The sequence below is a fragment of the Equus caballus genome, chromosome 14, assembly GCF_041296265.1.
Source record: "Equus caballus isolate H_3958 breed thoroughbred chromosome 14, TB-T2T, whole genome shotgun sequence".
Taxonomy (NCBI): domain Eukaryota; kingdom Metazoa; phylum Chordata; class Mammalia; order Perissodactyla; family Equidae; genus Equus; species Equus caballus.
Genome location: NC_091697.1, coordinates 18,212,896 through 18,230,168, shown reverse-complemented (window position 1 = coordinate 18,230,168; position 17,273 = coordinate 18,212,896). Strand labels below are relative to the sequence as shown.

The 17,273-nt window shown below is 41.7% G+C and overlaps 1 protein-coding gene across 9 annotated transcripts in view; it reads right to left on the bottom strand.

Moving 5' to 3' along the window:
- Positions 1-17,273, bottom strand: part of RNF130 (ring finger protein 130) — a 106,918-nt gene that overhangs the window by 37,004 nt on the left and 52,641 nt on the right. For 5 of the 9 annotated variants that reach the window (XM_023617014.2, XM_023617015.2, XM_023617013.2 and 2 more), the window contains exons 4-5: positions 9,484-9,555; positions 7,266-7,348 (exon numbers count right to left, since the gene is read on the bottom strand). In XM_023617014.2, the coding sequence (XP_023472782.1) occupies positions 7,266-7,348; positions 9,484-9,555 (155 nt within the window). The remainder of the gene's footprint in view (positions 1-7,265; positions 7,349-9,483; positions 9,556-17,273) is intronic. The other 4 variants (XM_070233708.1, XM_070233709.1, XM_070233706.1 and 1 more) reach the window with 1 other exon arrangement.

Here is a 17,273-nt window from a genome sequence, read left to right as displayed (position 1 = left end):
ATTCCAAAAAAGATTTGAGAGAATTTATTAAGAATGAAGATAATGAATCGTATCTTATAAATCAGTTATGTTTTCTATAATAGCTAAAGTAGAAAAATGGAATTTCAAAAAGATATTAAACAAGGGTTAAATGAAAAGAGCTCTCTGTATAACTATTAATCAGTTTCATGGAACTCTGTTTAAATGTCATTTAAAACATTGTTTAAACCTTTTAAAAGACTTCTAAGTAACCTATGTTAAATGTTTGTCAAGTTAGGGGTAGTCGCGGCTATTTTTAGGGGTGACCTGGGCTTGGGAAGCAGACAATGCTCAGCCAGCAGTTTTCAGCTAAAATGTTACGATGAGAGAGAGCATGGGTGCTGATTTTCTCTCATTCAGGAGAGTAGAAAGTCACCTTGGTGGGACCAGAAACAAGTCAGTCATGGAGGGACTTGTATTCTTATAAGAGACTCATGCCCTTTGGAAGGGAGAAAAGACTTTGAGGGAGCTGCAGAAATAATTTCTCAAGCAGCCCCAGAGGAGCTCTGAGAAGCTGAAAGTAAGCCACGTGGAAGCCCCAAACTTCTACCAAACAGGGATAGACATTCCCAGCACCTTTGGAGGAACCCGAATCGGAATCATGGGATAAGATCAAAGAAACTTTGAGAAAGATACCAAATTGAACCGTGGTATGCCTTTAAAGCTTTCATTGTTAATTTATAAATTATATATAAATTATATATAGCTGGCTAAAAATGCAGTTTTGATATAAAAAAGAGGTCTAGAAAACTCAGTTTTAATTGAGATTTGGAAGAAAAATTCGTGCTTACAGCTTCAACCTGAACAAAACATACCCACCCACCTTTCACCACTTGGTGGCCTTGTACCAATTTCTTTGAGGTAAGAATAAAGATCTCGAAGACTAAATTAACAATCTAGTCTGAAACTTGCAGATAATGCATAAACCAGAACCTCATTATCCCTGAAGGCTTTTATATAAACCTGAAGGTTTTTACTTAAGGGATCAAAGTCATCGACCCACTGGCGAGACTGAATTCATTTAGCGCACCAAAGGCACTGTCACATCTGCTTCTTGGTCCTCATATCCTCACACGAGAGTGCTTAGGGAGACGAAGGCCTCTACTACAGGACGCTACTGAAGAGGCATTCTCAGAGCACAGCTGTCAGACTACAGCCAGCTAACAAAGACTAGAACAAGGATTTTAATCCTTTCTGGGGATATACATCCCTTTAGGGTCTGACAGAGATGACAGATCCTCCTCCTTACGAGGGCACCTCTGCCTAATATCTGGCATATGTTTTCGGGAGGCCTATGGACCCCTGAGGGTTAGGTCAGTGTTGGGTAGGAGTAGGTGACTGGGAAAATGCTCTAGTTCTATGTAGGGTGGACAACGGACTTCGGCCAAGTGAAAGAAGAGAGGTTTTGTGATCTCTGAAGGGGCTGCTTTGGTGGTGGTTGGGGTGGGGATGGGGGCGACAGCTGACTCTCACCAGCTGTTTGTGGAGGCCGTGGTTTAAGCCAGCAGCAGACCTGCGGGACAGTGCTTTGGCTCTGGCCCTCCCACTCTCACCAGTGTTCTTGCTTCCCTCTCTTCTTACTGTCCTGCCTTTCTTTTCTATTACTGTTGATTCAGAAAGAACAAAATGGTATAATCCCATATTCAATTTTTAAAGCTGCATGAGTTGTGTGTTCTCTATCTCTTCCTTTAACTTTAGTTATAAATGGGTTTTTCTTATGTTGGGGTTCTTAATTGATTCCTTGCAGATTCGTTGATCTGAAAGAATGTGTTTGGCCCTCTGCTGTGGGAACTGTAAAGAGGGACAACAAAGACTAACTGGTCCTCAGGGACAAAGTGAGAATGCCTCCCTTCCTTGGCTGACTCAAAATCCGAAAGAAATATTTCTTTCTTTAAAAAATCTTTTCCTTTTGACTCATCCGTCCACCCCATTCATTGTTTTCTTACCCCAGACTCCACGCCAGTCAGCTAACTGCCCTCCTTCCCACACTCCCCACTCTGACGAGGCCATCTTTCCAGATTCCCCAACAGTCCAGCTTCTGTACCCTACCTGGAGACCAGCAGTCTAATTCCCACAGCACATCCTTCTCTTGTGAAAACAAAACCGAGCCTCTTTTCTCTTGACCCAGGGGCCCTTGTGGCACCAGCCCACCGCCCTCCTCAGGTTGCTGCTGGGGTTGTGGTGAGGAGCTGCCCTGCGCTTGTTGCTTCTTTCCTTCATCACCACTCTCGTGACTCTCTTGCTTCTATTTCCTCAGCTGTTTCAACAAGCATGACGTAGCCCTTCCCTTCCTCCTACGCAAAGTCCTGCTACTGCACGGTCTGAGCCTCGGTAAACTGCCCTCCTGACTCCTCGCTGTCTCCCGGAAAGCTGTAGGGTGGGGAGGAGCAGGGAAGGCTCTGTGTAATCTACTTCATGCGCTGTGTGGAGCAGTGAGTGAGAAACCGTACGTGGAATACTCAGAAAAGCACCAAGGCCATGCGAATGAACAGTTATCATTTAACACACACCCGGCAAAGTAACGTTCACGTTTCCCACAATATCCCAATAAATGGTCGGAACACCCGAGCAGCCCAGCACCAGAGAGCCTCCTACTAGCCTACAGGTAAACCACAAGGACCCAGACACCTCAGAGGGCGGCACCGGGGGCCAGCCAGACCTTGAAAAGTCCCTTCCTGCTGTTCTAAAAGACTCAAACCATAAAAGTACACACAAAGCAGAAAAGGGCCCAGCATATGTAGGGCTCAGTGGTATACTGGGACAGAAGGCAGGTGACGTGTTGAGGAACAGAGAAACGTGAAAAGGACAAGTATATCAGAGCTTGACCAAAAAAGCCCTTTATTCCTGTAAGAAATACTTTGGGATGCAGAATGCAAAACGTATAGAACATAAAAGGAATAAACCAATAACAACGAAATACAGTACCCTCTCTCCTACCTACTTCCCACCCAAGCCATAAACTAGAGAATGACCAGAACAATGGCTGGGGGTGGGGTGAGATGCCTACACTGAAGGTGAGTTGTTTTCACAGCTCTGCAGCCTCTCGGTGCCATGAAAGAACCTGGCAAATATAAAAGGACCCAGGATTATTACAGGTCAGAGACAAGCACTCTCTCTCCCTGGGTGGGACTGACAGCAGGTGCTGTTTAAACAGGCCCTCCCTTGGAAGCGAGGGCCTCACAGAAATGCCTCACCCACAGCCTGATGACTGACCCACTGAGCCCCACAGTGGCATCTTAGACATACGTTCATCCAAGCTGCAGCACTCTATTTCTGCAAAGTTTTTAACCACTAAAACATTCTGGGGGCCGGGCCCGTGGCCGAGTGGTTAGGTTTGTGCACTCGGCTTTGGTGGCCCAGGGTTCGCCAGTTCAGATCCTGAGCGCAGACCTAGCACTGTTCATCAAGCCATGCTGAGGTGGCATCCCACACAGCAGAGCCGGAAGGACCTACACCTAGAATATATAACTATGTGGTGGGGGGCTTCAGGGAGAAGAAGAAAAAAAATATAAGATTGGCAACAGATGTTAGCTCAGGGCCAATCTTTAAAAAAAAAAAAATTTCTGTGGCTGACCTTTAAATAAAAGAGGTCTAAATAAGGTGACAGTTTTTTAGTTTCTAAGATGTGTTGGCTAACATCCAAAAGATGATCAACTGTAATCAACTGACACAAGCAGGAGGTCCCAAGGCAATGCCAACTGTCATCTGTGCACTGTAAATTAACGTGACAGAAGACGAGGAGTAAAGGTCATGCAGCAAAAAGCCAGCACTCCATGAGAGGCTTGCCCTCTCCAGACAGAAAGTCTCAGTTCAGTCTCCAGAGAGGCCTGTTCAAATGAGGGAAAGACAGACACGAGCCACCTGGGCTCTTCTTCTTCCCTTCCTCAGGTGAAGACGGATAGTGACTGTGGATGCTTTTAAAAGTCTGGCTGTGCAGCGAGAGAAAGATAATCTGTGTATGACTCCACTCATATGAGGAATTTAAAACTATGGACCAAGAACAGTTTAGTGGATACCAGGGGAAAGGTGGGGTGGGGGGTGGGCACAAAGGGTGAAGTGATGCACCTACAACATGACTGACAAACATTAATGTACAATTGAAATTTCACAAGATTGTAACCTATCAATAACTCAATAAACAAACAAACAAACAAAAAAAACGATCGTCTTGCTTTCCCTGTTCTCTGGGGAAACTTGAAAAAAAAAAAAAAAGTCTGGTTGTGAAGCGGGAAGCTGGAGGGTAGTATTGGAGATGGGTTTGAGAGTTATGAAAACTGGAATTGGAAATGCTTGAAAGTGATAAAATGCTGTAAGTAAGACAGAAAGAACAAAAACTGGAGGGAGCAGATAGTCAACACAGCAAAGTCCTGGAGGAAGGGAAGGACTGGCATGCAGAGGTCCAGGTGGGAAGAGCACAGAATAAAGGAGGCCTCCTCCTCTGTCCTGACAGGAGGGAAGGCTGTAAGAGTGAGTCTGGAGGCTTTGGGTCAGGAAGCTAAGAGAACTTCAATTGTCTAACAGCCATTACTTTCTCTGTGAAGCTGATGGTGAAGTTATCTGCTGAGAGTGAGGAAGAAAGAGATGAGTTAAGGTATTTAAGGAGAACAAATATGCCCAGAAGTGCTGCTGTGAGGAACAGAGAGAGCTGACCAGGCAAAGAGAAGGGCTCTGTGCAGTGCCCCAGGCACAGCTGGGTCCACCAGAGCCCACGGGTGGCAAGCAGCTGGCAGAACTGCCAGGCAATGAGCTAAAGGAAGACAGCAGAGGCACACCTTGGCTTGGTTTCAAAGACAGCAGACAAAGAGCAAGGGCAAGGTATCCCAGGCAGAGGGAACAAAGTCAGCAGCAGCACAAGGCAACAGTTAATCTGAAGGTACTTGACAAGAACTCATTGGAAATAAGAGTGTTGGAGAAGATTTGGAGTAAAGATGAATATTTGTGTGAAGCTATCCTCTAGGTCAGTGGTCCTCAACTGGAGGCATTTGTGCTTGTCACAGCTGAGTGTGGGGACCTATTGGCATCTACTGCTTGGAGCCAGGATTCTGCTAAATATCCTGCCACACACAGGATAGCCCCCTCCCCAAAGAACTGTCTGGTCCCAAATGTCAACAATGCTAAGGCTGAAAAACCCTGCTCTGGGTCAAAAGTTGTCAACTCAGGTCCCACAGAGCATTGCTCAATGTGAAAGTTAATTTCTACTACACCTGAGAATCATGCTGTTGCTACCACTTCAGTTTTGCTGAGCAGGCTATGCAATATAGTTTAGAGAAAGCTACAGCTTACTGAGACTCCAGATGTTAAGAGTAAGAAACATCAAACCGCTCCAAAGCAAAAGGGGAAGTCTGATACACAGGCAGGGCAGGCATGAGCAGTGCCTTAACCACGGGTGCAAAGAAACGCTGTTAAGTTTACCAAAATTCTGATATTCAAACGCAGACCACAAACACAAAGGTTGAGACCACTCTTCTGGTGGTAGGTACAGCTATAGAAATGGCTAAGATCAACCAAAGTTTGGGACCTCAATGGAGGGTGTGGCCTTGCAGCATCAGAAGCACGCAGATACTTATTAAAAATAAACATGCCCGGCTCCACTTGGGATGTGTTTCTGAAAGCTCTCCACTGGCCCCGAGGTAGTCAGATTTGGAAAGCACTGGACCAAATTCAGAAAAAAAGGAGAACTCAAAATGAAACTGTGGAAAAGCCAATGCTTAGGGGACAGAGAGGATGGGGAGGAAACTTCCCACAATAACCTATTTCCTGCCGACGCTCCCTGGGAAGACACTTTGATTTAGGAATAACCAGGAATTGTTTGGAGGCCTTTGTTCTTAGGTCCCAGACAGTTCTGGGAGGCCCTGCACTGAAATGGGAAGACAGCGAATTGGGGAGACCGGGCTTCCTCCTGGTCATTCCGGTGTCAAAAGAAATCTGTGCAGATGAAAACATTTTCTAAAATCAGGTAAGAGCTGATGATGCTTTATAAAACATCCTACTGATCCTTTTCCTAATTGGTATGTATATTTCCTTTAGCCCCATGTTTTAGACTGTAAGTGACTACAGCTGAAGAAAAACTGGTCATTACATAATTTAATTTTCCATAGAAGAGCTTATATTGAGTTTTATAGATTTTCCTTTATATGTAAACTAGAATGACTTGACTTCTAGAATCTTGGTTTTCTGTTTCAGTATATAGAATTACTCTTAACTTCTACTATTTTTTTAAAAAACCAGAACTTTCTAGGCTCAAAATAGATTACTTTGTGAATAAGTAAAGTAATACCGGTAGCCTCATGGAGACACTTACTAATTATTTTATTCATGCACACGCTCTGCATTATCGGAAGGCTGAAGCTGTGTGGATGTGTTTTAAAGAAGAGGGGAGAAGGAAGAGGAAAAAATCTTTGATTTCAGGCTTCTCAATAGGTGGTTTCATGTTTTTCCAGTTAGCACTCAGAACTGTGTATCTTATTGTTTCACATCCCCAGCTTGGGACAGCACCATGGGAAAAATCAACAGACTTATGAAGCAAATGTGCTCTTTTCAGGGCATCAAGTTCAGGAGAACACCCTCCTTTGGGAAGGAGGTATGTGGCCTCATGTAAGAAGTACCAACATTAAAGGCAGACCTTCATATCGGCTCTGCCATTTCTGAATTGTGTGACTCCAGCAGCTACTATTGGTTTCACTACCCTTCACTGCACAATGGGGAGAAAAACACTAACCCTCTTACAGGAGAGAGAAACGTAAACTGCACAGAGCAGAGTCCCCGACGAGGAGCAGGCGTGCAGCACATATCAGTCCTCCCGACTGTGCATAACCCAGGTTCACAAAAAGACTTACTCCAAGTCCCTAGAGTTCTGGTCCCCAGAGCCAAGCGAACACTGATGAGGCTTTACTGGATGGTCTAGTGATGTACTCTGATTTAAGAAGGAGAGGAACAGCAGATAGTTCTGAAACCCACAGAAGTCAGAGCATTAAAAACTTTTCACATTAATGACCTTAGGCTGTGGATGTGTCCAGAGTTTGTGCCCTGTGTTTCTCATATAGAGAAAGGCTTGTGCAATCAGTTCTTGCTGAGGGAGCACGGCTCACTGTGAACTGCAACTCCTGCTATGTACACTGTGCAGCTGGGCCTCTGCCTGCCAGAAAACCACCGAGTAGTTCTCAAAAGCAAGGGAGCGACCCACTCTGAAAGGGAGACATACAAACTACGTTAGCATCATTCTTTTTTAACGAAGGAAGCTGACATACTTGCAGGGGAGAATCCGGACAACGTCATTCTGCTTATAGCTCTCTATGCAGACTGCGCAATGATCAAAGTCTGGGTCTGTTTCCTGAAATGAAAAGCACAGGGACAAAAGCCATACGCTAAGGTTAAAAGTACATAAATGGAGGAGATACAACCTAGCTAAGAATTTTCCTGTGGCAACTATGGTAAACAAGTGACTATAAAGTGAAAGGTTAAAAAAAACTTAATGTTTCCATGGGCTTAACTATAAAAATTACATCTAAGCCAATCTATTTTGTTTTTAAACTGTGTTGTGACAAGTAATACTAATTCTGTTTGTGAAACTTCCTAGAAGTCAGAATTCTAATTTTTATCAAGATTCAAATCAGCTATCACCTTGGACCACTCTGATACCCTCTCCCCACCACTGCTGCATCACTACTTGGGTCTAATGGGTCACACTGCACACCCCTCCACAGTTTGGGTACTCATTAGGAGGCTCATCTGACCACATGGCTAAGTATAGGCAGCAGAGATGATGAGCCCCCAAAAGACTGCTATCTGGAGACCTGCCCCAAGGATGGGAGCTGCGCATCTGGTCACAGATTTGGGGTAGAGAACAGCCGTTGGCTCAGCTCAGTACTGGGTCCTTATCAAGTATCACTCAGAGTAACTGATTTCCTTCCTCCTCTGGACTGAGGAGGGGTTCCCCTGAACTGTCATGAAACAGAGCACTACCAGGAACCTAAGCCAGGAAAGGTGAGACTCTTTGCTGTGCCAGTGTCACTTAGACCGAAACTCAGTGGAACAACTCTTGGCAGGTGCAGGAGGTACAAACTAAGAAGGCGTTGGTTTTAATAAGGAAAGGGTTTTGTGCTAGCCTGGGGTAGGTTAGACCAGCTCCAGGGAATTTCAAATCAACGTGACAACTGAAAGCCCACCAGGCCAAGAAAGCACTGACACAGCGACCACTTCCCTCTGGTTGCAGTGCTGCTTACATTCTCTGCAAGAGTGTCTACTTTCTTCTTTCCTTAGTGTACAGTCAAGTTCACTGAAAATGTCTCCACTTTCCGGAGCAGTGTCAAAGAAAACTAGCTGTGGTGGTGTTAAGGCAGTGGGAATAAAAACGAGTAAAGTCGAGAAAGTGGTAAAACTTAGGAGGACAGAAAATCATCGAAATTATCCTTGCAGATTCTTTTTTTAAAATATTAGAGTTGGGCGTGGGGTAGAAGACAGTTTTGCTTTTACGCCTTCAGAGATGCAGTATTTTCACTTTGGATAACCTTGGCTGTATCAAATGGAGGTGTAACTTTAAGCTGCTGTTCTGTCTTACAGAGCAGAAGCAGGGCTCTGCCGTAACTTGAGAGACGACTGGGGAATGGTGGTGGGCGGGCTCAGCCGTAGCCTGTCACTGCCTCTGGTTCTGCACCCCCTAGCCACCAGGCCCAATCCTGACTCACTGTGCCCTTCTTTCAAACTGCTCAGCACAGAAAGCACCTTGTTGACTGACACTCCCTTGAAATGTGGGTCTCCAGTTCTCCATTTAATTGGTGAAGGAATAAAAACACAAAGGAGATGTGGCAAAGTCTCAGGAAGCATAGGAAGAGGATGCATATTCCTGTCTACTTAGTGCATCAACTGCCCCATTAGAGTTCTTCCCTTTAAAAGTATGCTAGGTTTTAGCAGAACGCTGTTGAACAGCACAGCCAGCGTAACTATAAGCAGCCCGGTGAAGCAAATAATGGCAAGAGCCTTTAAAGTCCAGGAAAGTTAGAGAACTGTATGGAAGGCCTCCAAATGACAGGCACACTAAGAATAAGATTTCAAAGAGACACTGGTTTAAAATGCAGCATTATATAGTACACTCAGAGAAAAATAATACTCTAACAAAGGAGACACGGATGATTAGTGCATATTCTCTCCCACCAACTCAAAAGCAAAACTACTTTTTATTTTACTATGTTTTTTGATGAGGAAGATTGGTCCTGAGCTAACATCTGCCGCCAATCTTCCTCTTTTTGCTTGAGGAAGACTGTCCCCAAGCTAACATCTATGCTAATCTTCCTCTATTTTTTGTACGTGGGATGCCACCACTGCATGGCTTGATGAGTAATGTGTAACTCTATGTCTGGGATCTGAACCTGTGAACCCCAGGCCACCAAGTGACCTTTATCACTACACCACTGGGCTGGCCCCTTACTTTTTATTTTTATAGTGTTAGAAGTTATTTCATTACTGTACCTTATCGCCCTTTTTTACTGTTCTGGTTGTCAATTTGCTGATGGCTTTCTTGGCTGCATCTCCAAGACGACGCTGTAAAAATTGCAAAGAAAAACAGACATACAAGTGCAAGATCTCTGGATGATGTTCTTTATTTTAAAATAATTATATGTATAAAGTCCCTATTGTCTTACATCATTCTCCATGTCATATCATATGGGAGAATTCTAAAAAAGCTATTAAAAAATTAGAAAAACTGGCAGTTTTCCCATAGATTCAGATTCTGGTTGAATAATTAAAAGGTGCACACAGTGAAAAAGCCAGGTGTTATAACTACTACTGCATTTTGTAGTTAATAAACATTTGAAGTATTACAGCATTATCAAAATCTACTTCTTGTATATGTCAGACACTATTAGATGTATAACTCTGTCTTAGTAAAAGGACACTTCAAAGCCCCTTGAAATTGTTTATCCTACCACCATCTGCTATGATAATGCTCTTTGATCTAGGAAGGTGCACTGACCTTCCAGAGGTGAGTTATGCTCATTTATCTGAGAGGGCCAAGTCAGGGAATCTCTAAGGCTGGATTTAACCAACATTTTACCAGCTATTGCTAGCATCGCTAGACACCAAGGACCCAAAGACGAAAAGACAGTGTACTCTTCATCTTGAAAAGCCAACTGAATTGGGGAACAGACTAGTAAACACATTTTAATAGGACATTGTAGAGCAGAGCATGCCCAAGTGATGTGGCAGCACAAAGGAGGCCACCTAACGCAGGCAGCGGGGCTCAGGCAGAGGAGGAACATCAGGGAAGGCTTTGAGGAAACGATGCCTGAGCTAAGACTTGGACAACTGAGTAGGAAGGAGTTAGATAAGGAAAGCATAGGCATCCTTTCTGGACAAAAGAATAGTCAAGTAAAGACAAATAGGTAGGACGCACAGGGATGTGAAAGAAATTATAGTTTGATATACCTAGGCTGAGTATATATTTTATTGTTCAAATACAATGCTCTGAGAGTCAGAGAGCCCTATTAACAATTACCCTGGGAAAACAGGTGCAAACAGGCACTGGGACAGATGGTCACCCTACACATAACCAGATCCTGAACTGTGAGCAGAGGAGGTGCTGAGGCTGAAGGAAATTGTGGGGGCTATCCTCAGGATAAAAAAAAAAAAATCATAAAAACATAAAAATTTTAGGGGAATTTAAAAACACACAGAAGAAAACAATAATTTAATGAACCTCTAAGTATCCACCATCCAGCTTCAAGTGTCAATATTTTACCCATATTTTCATCTGTAAGAGGGAACCCCTTTTTATGGTGCTGGAGGATTTCAAAGCACATCACAAGCATTGAATTATTTCACCCATAGAGTCTTCATTACGTCTCTCTAATAGGTATGGGCTTTGATTGGTGCCGTCTTATCTAACAAAACCAACAATAATTAATCAACAATATCAAATACTCAGACTATACTACAATATCCCTAGTTGTCTCCAGAACGGCTTATTTGAATCAGGATACAAAGGATACAGAGCCTTTGGTTGCTATGCCTCTCAAGTCTCTTTTAACCTGGAAGAATCCCCTCTATCATATATATATATATATAACTGCCTTAGGGAGATATAGTTGACTTAAAATAAACTGCAAATATTTAAAGTGCATAATCTGATGTTTTGACATGACCCATGAAACCATCATTAAGATCAAGACAGTGTATCTTATCTATCATCCCGGCAACTTCCTCGTGCCTCTTCCTAATCCCCTCTTCCCATCACCCTTTCACCCTATCCCCCATGACCCACTTTCTGCTACTATAGTTTGTATTTTTGAGTTTTACATAAATGAAATGATACAGTATGAACTATTTTGTGTATGGTTTCTTTCATTTAGCATAATTATCTTGAAATTAATCCATGTGGTTCCATGTATCAACATTTCATTTCTTTCTTATGCTATGTAGTATCCCGTTATATAGATACACCGAAATTTATTTTTCACCTGTTGATGGGACATTTGCATTGTTTTCCAGTTTTTGGCTGCAATGAATAAAGCTGAAAACAACATTTTTTACTTACACAAGTCCCTGTTAAGGACGTATGTTTTTTCCTCCAGGGTAAATACCTATGAAGTAGGGAAGACTAGCTAACATGGTAGGCGTGTTTGACTTTTTAAGAGACTGCCAAAATGTTTTCCAAAGTGAGTGTACCATTTTACATTTCCACTAGCAGTGTATGAAAACCCAGTTCCTCCAATCCTCACCAACCCTTGATACAGCCAGTCTTCGTCATCTGATTGTAACCACTCTTAATAGGTGTGTAGAGGAATCTCGTTGTGGTTTTAATTTGCATTTCCCTAATTATGAGTGATGCTGAGTATATTTTCATGCACTTATTGGTCATCTGCATATCTTCTTGGGTGAAGTGTCTGTTCAAATTTTTTACCCATTTTTCTACTGAGGTTTTGTCTTCTTATTGACGAGAGTATTTTACATATTCTAGATACAACTCCTTTTGCATATATTTTCTCTCACTCTGTGGCAGAAGTTTTTAATTTTGATGAATTATCAATTTTTCATTTGTGGATTGTACTCTGGTGTCATATCTAAGTAATTTTTGCCTATCGCAAGGTTACAAGATTTTCCCCTATTTTCTTTTCTAGAAGTTTTATCGTTGTAGGCTTTACATGCAGTTCTCTGATCTATTTTGAATTAATTTGGCATGGTATGAGATATTGTTTAAAGTTCTTTTTTTCGCCCATGATATACAATTGTCTCAGCACCATTTGTTGAAAAGGCTGTCCTTTCTCCACTGAATTGCCTTTGCACATTTGGCAAAAATCAGATGCCCATAAATGTGTGGATCTAAGTCTGAACACTATTTTATACCATATATCTGTCTACCATTAAGCAAGTATCAGTCATGATTTCTGTAGCTTTTTAACAAACTTGAAATCAGGCAGTGTTAATCTTCCAACTTTTTCCTTCTTTTCCAACATCCTTTCAGTTGTTCTTGATCCTCTGCATTCCCCTAAGAATCTCAGGTTCAGCTTGCTAACTTCCACTTAAAAAGCCATCTGAGATCTACGTTGGGATTGCACCGAATGTGTAAAACAATTTGGGGAGAAGTGACATCTTAACAATATTGAGTCTTCCCTTGAACGCTGTATCCTCCATCTATTTAGTTCTTGTTTAACTTCTCGCAGCAAAATTTTATGTGAATTTCACTGTACAGGTTCTTGCACATCTTTTATCAAATCTATTTCTAATAATTTCCTGTTTATGCTATTTCCTGTTTGATGCTAATGAAAACGGTATTTTTTTAAAAAAATTCAATTCTCATTCATTGCTTGTATAGAAATAAAATTGATTTTTGTAGATTGATCTTATATCTCCCAATGTTGCTAAACTCATTTGTTAGTTCTAGCAGCTTGCTTATAGACTCCATCAAATTTTCTACATAGTCATCTATGAATGAAGATGGTTTTTACTTCTTCATTTCTAATATGGGTATAATGGTAGCTGTCAGGTTTTCATAGACGCCTCTCATCAGTTTAAGAAAGTTGCCTTTTATTCCTAGTTTGCTAAAGTTTTAAAATCAAGAACAGATGTTAGATTTTGGCAAATGTTTTTTCCGCATGTATTGAGATCGTATGGGTTTCCTTTTTGTCTGATAATATGGTAAATTACAGTGATTAGATTTTTAATGTTAAATCAGCCTCGCATTCCTAGGATAAACACCACCTGGTCATGATGAATTAACCTTTTTACAGCACCACCTGGTCATGATGAATTAACCGTTTTACATATTGTTGGATATGATTTGCTAAAATTTTGTTTAGAATTTTTGCATCTAGGTTCAAGAAGGATTCTGGTCTTCAGTTTTCTGTTTTGTAATGTTTTTGACTAGTTTTGGTATCAAGATGATGCTGGCTTTATAGAATGAAACGTTAGGTATTCCTGCCATTCCAATTTTCCATAGTTTGTGTAGAATTGCTATTATTTCTTCCTTAAATGTTTGGTAGAATTCACCAGAAACCATCTGCCTAGAGCTTTCTTTTTTTGGAAGATTTTAAACTACACAGGCAATTTCCTTGATAGATATAGGGCTATTTAACTTATCTATTCATCTTGACTGAGCTCTGGTCTTTAGCCTTTCATAGAATTTGTCCATTTCACTGAAGTTGTCAAATTTATTAGCATAGAGTTGTTCACAATATTCCCCTATTATCCTTATAATCTGAGGTGATGTCATCTCTCTCATTTTTGATATTGCTAATTTGTGCCTGCTCTCTTTTTCTCCTGATGACCTTGGCCAGAGGCTTATCAATTTTATTGATCTTCTCTAAGAACCAGATCCTGAAGTCATTGATTTTGTTCACCGACTGCTGCTCTGATCTTTATTGTTTCCTTTCTTCCGCTTACTTTGGGTTTAATTTGCTCTTCTTTCCCCAGTTTCTCAGGGTGTAAGCTGAGAGTGTTAATTTCAGACTTTTCATCTTTTTTCATACAGGCACTGCTTTAGTGGCATCTTCAACATTTTGATATATTGTGTTTTCACCTTCACTAGTTCAAATGACTTTCTAATTTCCCTTTTGACTTTATCCCTTGGGTTATTTAGAGGTTAGTTTCTTAATATGTGAGAGTTTTCCAGAGATTTTCCAGTTATTGATTTCTAATTTAATTCCAAGTGATCAGAGAATATATTTTTTTATGACTTGAATCCTTTTAAACTTATTGAGACTTGTTTTATGGCTCAGAGTACACTTTACAAGAATGGTATTCTGCTTTTGTTGTAGTGCTTTATGAACGTCAATCAGATGAAGTTAATTGACTATGTCGTTCAAATCTTTTACATGCTCATTGATTTTCTGTCTACTTATTCTTTCAACTACTGAGAGAAGGGTACTGAAATCTGACTCTAACTGCAGGTTTCTCCATTTCTCACTGCAGTTCTATCAGTTTTCATTTCGCATTAGTTTGAACCTTTGTTATTAAGTGCCTGGAAACTCTCTCAAAACATTAAGCTGGATAATCTTAGGGCTGATCTCTTTTGTTTCCCATTTCTTAGGGATCATTGGCCTTTGTTGCCTGTTGTTCAGTGTCTCAAAAACATTGTTTCATATATTTGCTTTTTTTCTTTTTTAACTGCTTCAGGCAGGAGGGTAAACCAAGTCCATTACTCCATCTTGGCCAAAAGCAGAAGTCTCCACCATACTTTTTTTTTTAATGCTATTTTTATAAGACAAAACTGGGTTATTTGTCCTACAGAATGTCCCCCATCCTAAATTTAGCTGGTTGTTTCCTCCTGGTGTCATTTTCCTTGGCCCATTTCTGAGGAAATGGTTGTTAGATTCAGGTTCCCTTGCTTTGGCAAGAATACCTCCTAGATTGTGCTGTGTACTTCCTAATAACCCATCGTGAGGGTATAATGTTAGATGGTCCAACTTTCAGCGATATCAAGCAGGATCAGTGGTTCAGGTTCTGTCAGCTTGATCCATCCATTATAAAGCTCCATCAGTCCTTCAAATAATTTTAGCGTCCACTGATGACCACTGTCTAAATCCATCATTTCATTACGGGTTACACAGTGGTGATTTTCTAATTCTATGCATTAGCTGGAATTCTTCTATGAAGACCTTTCCCTCATCACTTAGGGCCTAGTACTCGGAGAGGTAAGAAGGGCCTGAATTGGGCAAGTGGCAGTAAGGATAGAGAGGACAGGACAAAGCGAAGGAAGACTGAAGAGGCAAAACTGACAGAACCTAGTGGCTGGCTGACTGACATGGGGGCAGGAGAGTAGAGAGGTGTTAAGACACTGTCCCAGCTTTCAGCTAGGTGACTAGCTGTGTGGGAGTGGCGTCACACAGATTAGGGACCATGAGAAAGAGGAGAGGAGGCGCTGCTCGGAGACGGAGTTCAGGCTTCAGGGAGCCGACATGAATGCATGTAGGGCATCTAATTAGAGATCTCCCACAAATGTGTGGACACATCACCCCTCCTTTTTTGAACTTTCAAAACCTCCTGTGGCAAAAGTAAAAAACATCTTTTCTCTGCGTTTGACATTAATGTCAAGTATCTTCACTGTAGTATTTTTCTTGGGACTTGGCTTCTGTGTTACTACCTCCTTCTAGATCATCCCTGAGTTTTAATTCCTTCCCTCAACAGTCTCATCACTTTGTGACAGGTAGACCTCAGCTATGATTTTTGTCTCTTACTTGAATCTGTCTAAAAGCCACTGTTTTTTGCCTCTTAGTTTTAATATTATTTGCATCCTGCTGACTCTGAAACATCTAAGACAAAGCACAAATTTCTGTCGTGAAGATCACTTTTTATTATGGTCCCTTTCCTCCACCAGACCACCATGTCATTAAGTCACTGTTTTTCAAGGTGTGGTCCGTGAGGCAAATGCTTTAAAGCCACCCTGGGTGCTTAATAACAATAATACTAACTAATGACGGTATTTATAGTAACTAAGATTTACTCAGTACATACCCTGTGCCAGGTAGCCCTCCACATATACTGACCCATGTAACCCTCACAATCATTTTATGAGAAAGGAACTACATTATGCTCATTTTGGGGAAGAGGAGATCAAGGCTCAGAGAGATTAAGTAACTTGCCCAGACTGAAAACTGGTAAGTTCTATCCAGACTTCCCAACTATAACTGGAAGGGGGAAGTGTCTCAGGAATTTCTAGTTTTAAAAAGTGTTCTCTGGGGCCGGCCTGGTGGTGTAGTGGTTAAGTTTGTGCGCTCCGTTTTGGTGGCCTGGGGTTCTCGGGTTCAGATCCACGGCGGGGACCTACACACTGCTCATCAAGCCACACTGTGGTGGTGTCCCACATACAAAGTAGAGCAAGACTGGCAACAGATGCTAGCTCAGCGACAATCCTCCTCAAGCAAAAAGAGGAAGACCGGCAACAGATGTTAGCTCAGCGACAATCTTCCCCTCTCTGTCTCACACACACACACGTGTTCTCCCCACCAAAAAAAAAAAAAAAAGAAGAAGAAAATGTCCCCATATGATTCTTTTACACACTAAAGTTTGAGACTCACTAAACTAAGTATAAACTACCAACCCCAGTTTCCAAAGCACTTCCTGTAACGCTCCACCCACTCTCTCATATTCTCTGCACTTCTGACTGTGCCCTATTGTTTAGGTAATAAAACTATTCAAGTTTCCAACTCGCCACACAAAGAATGTCAGAATGGGACAAAACCACAGGGATGCATCATTTTACAAGGAGAAAACCCAAAGCCAGAGAAAGCGGGGGTGATCTATCTAAAGTTAGTAAAAGTGCTGAGACTAGAACCGTAGGTCCCTTGCCTTTCTAGTCCAGCTGTTTTCCCATTATAAATGCTCAAAAGACTTGCCATATTATAAAATAAGAAGAGATACTGGTGTTCAGGGGCCAGATTATCTGATACCAATGTGAACACTATTCTATACTGGATGCAGAGTGTCCAAAAGTTTTAAATTGGTAGAAAACAATTTGAAACAACTCATACTGCTTAACCTAACAGGGATAATTTCCTCAAAGCTAGATGTTTCACAGTGTACTGAAGACAAGTCACTTCAGTGAAACTCATGTCAGGTTTCTCTTTTCAGTCACCAGAACTCTCCCTCAGACACAGAATTAAGTCTGTATCAGGAGTAGGGTCTTCTTTTAAACATCAGTGAGATCCAGGTGCTGTGAATAAAACTTCTCCCTGAGTGAAAATAGTCTGTAGTCTGCACTCTTTTTCATTCACTGTCTCATCACTACCCCTTCTTTTCCTTTTTGTCTCAAAATAAGTACGCGC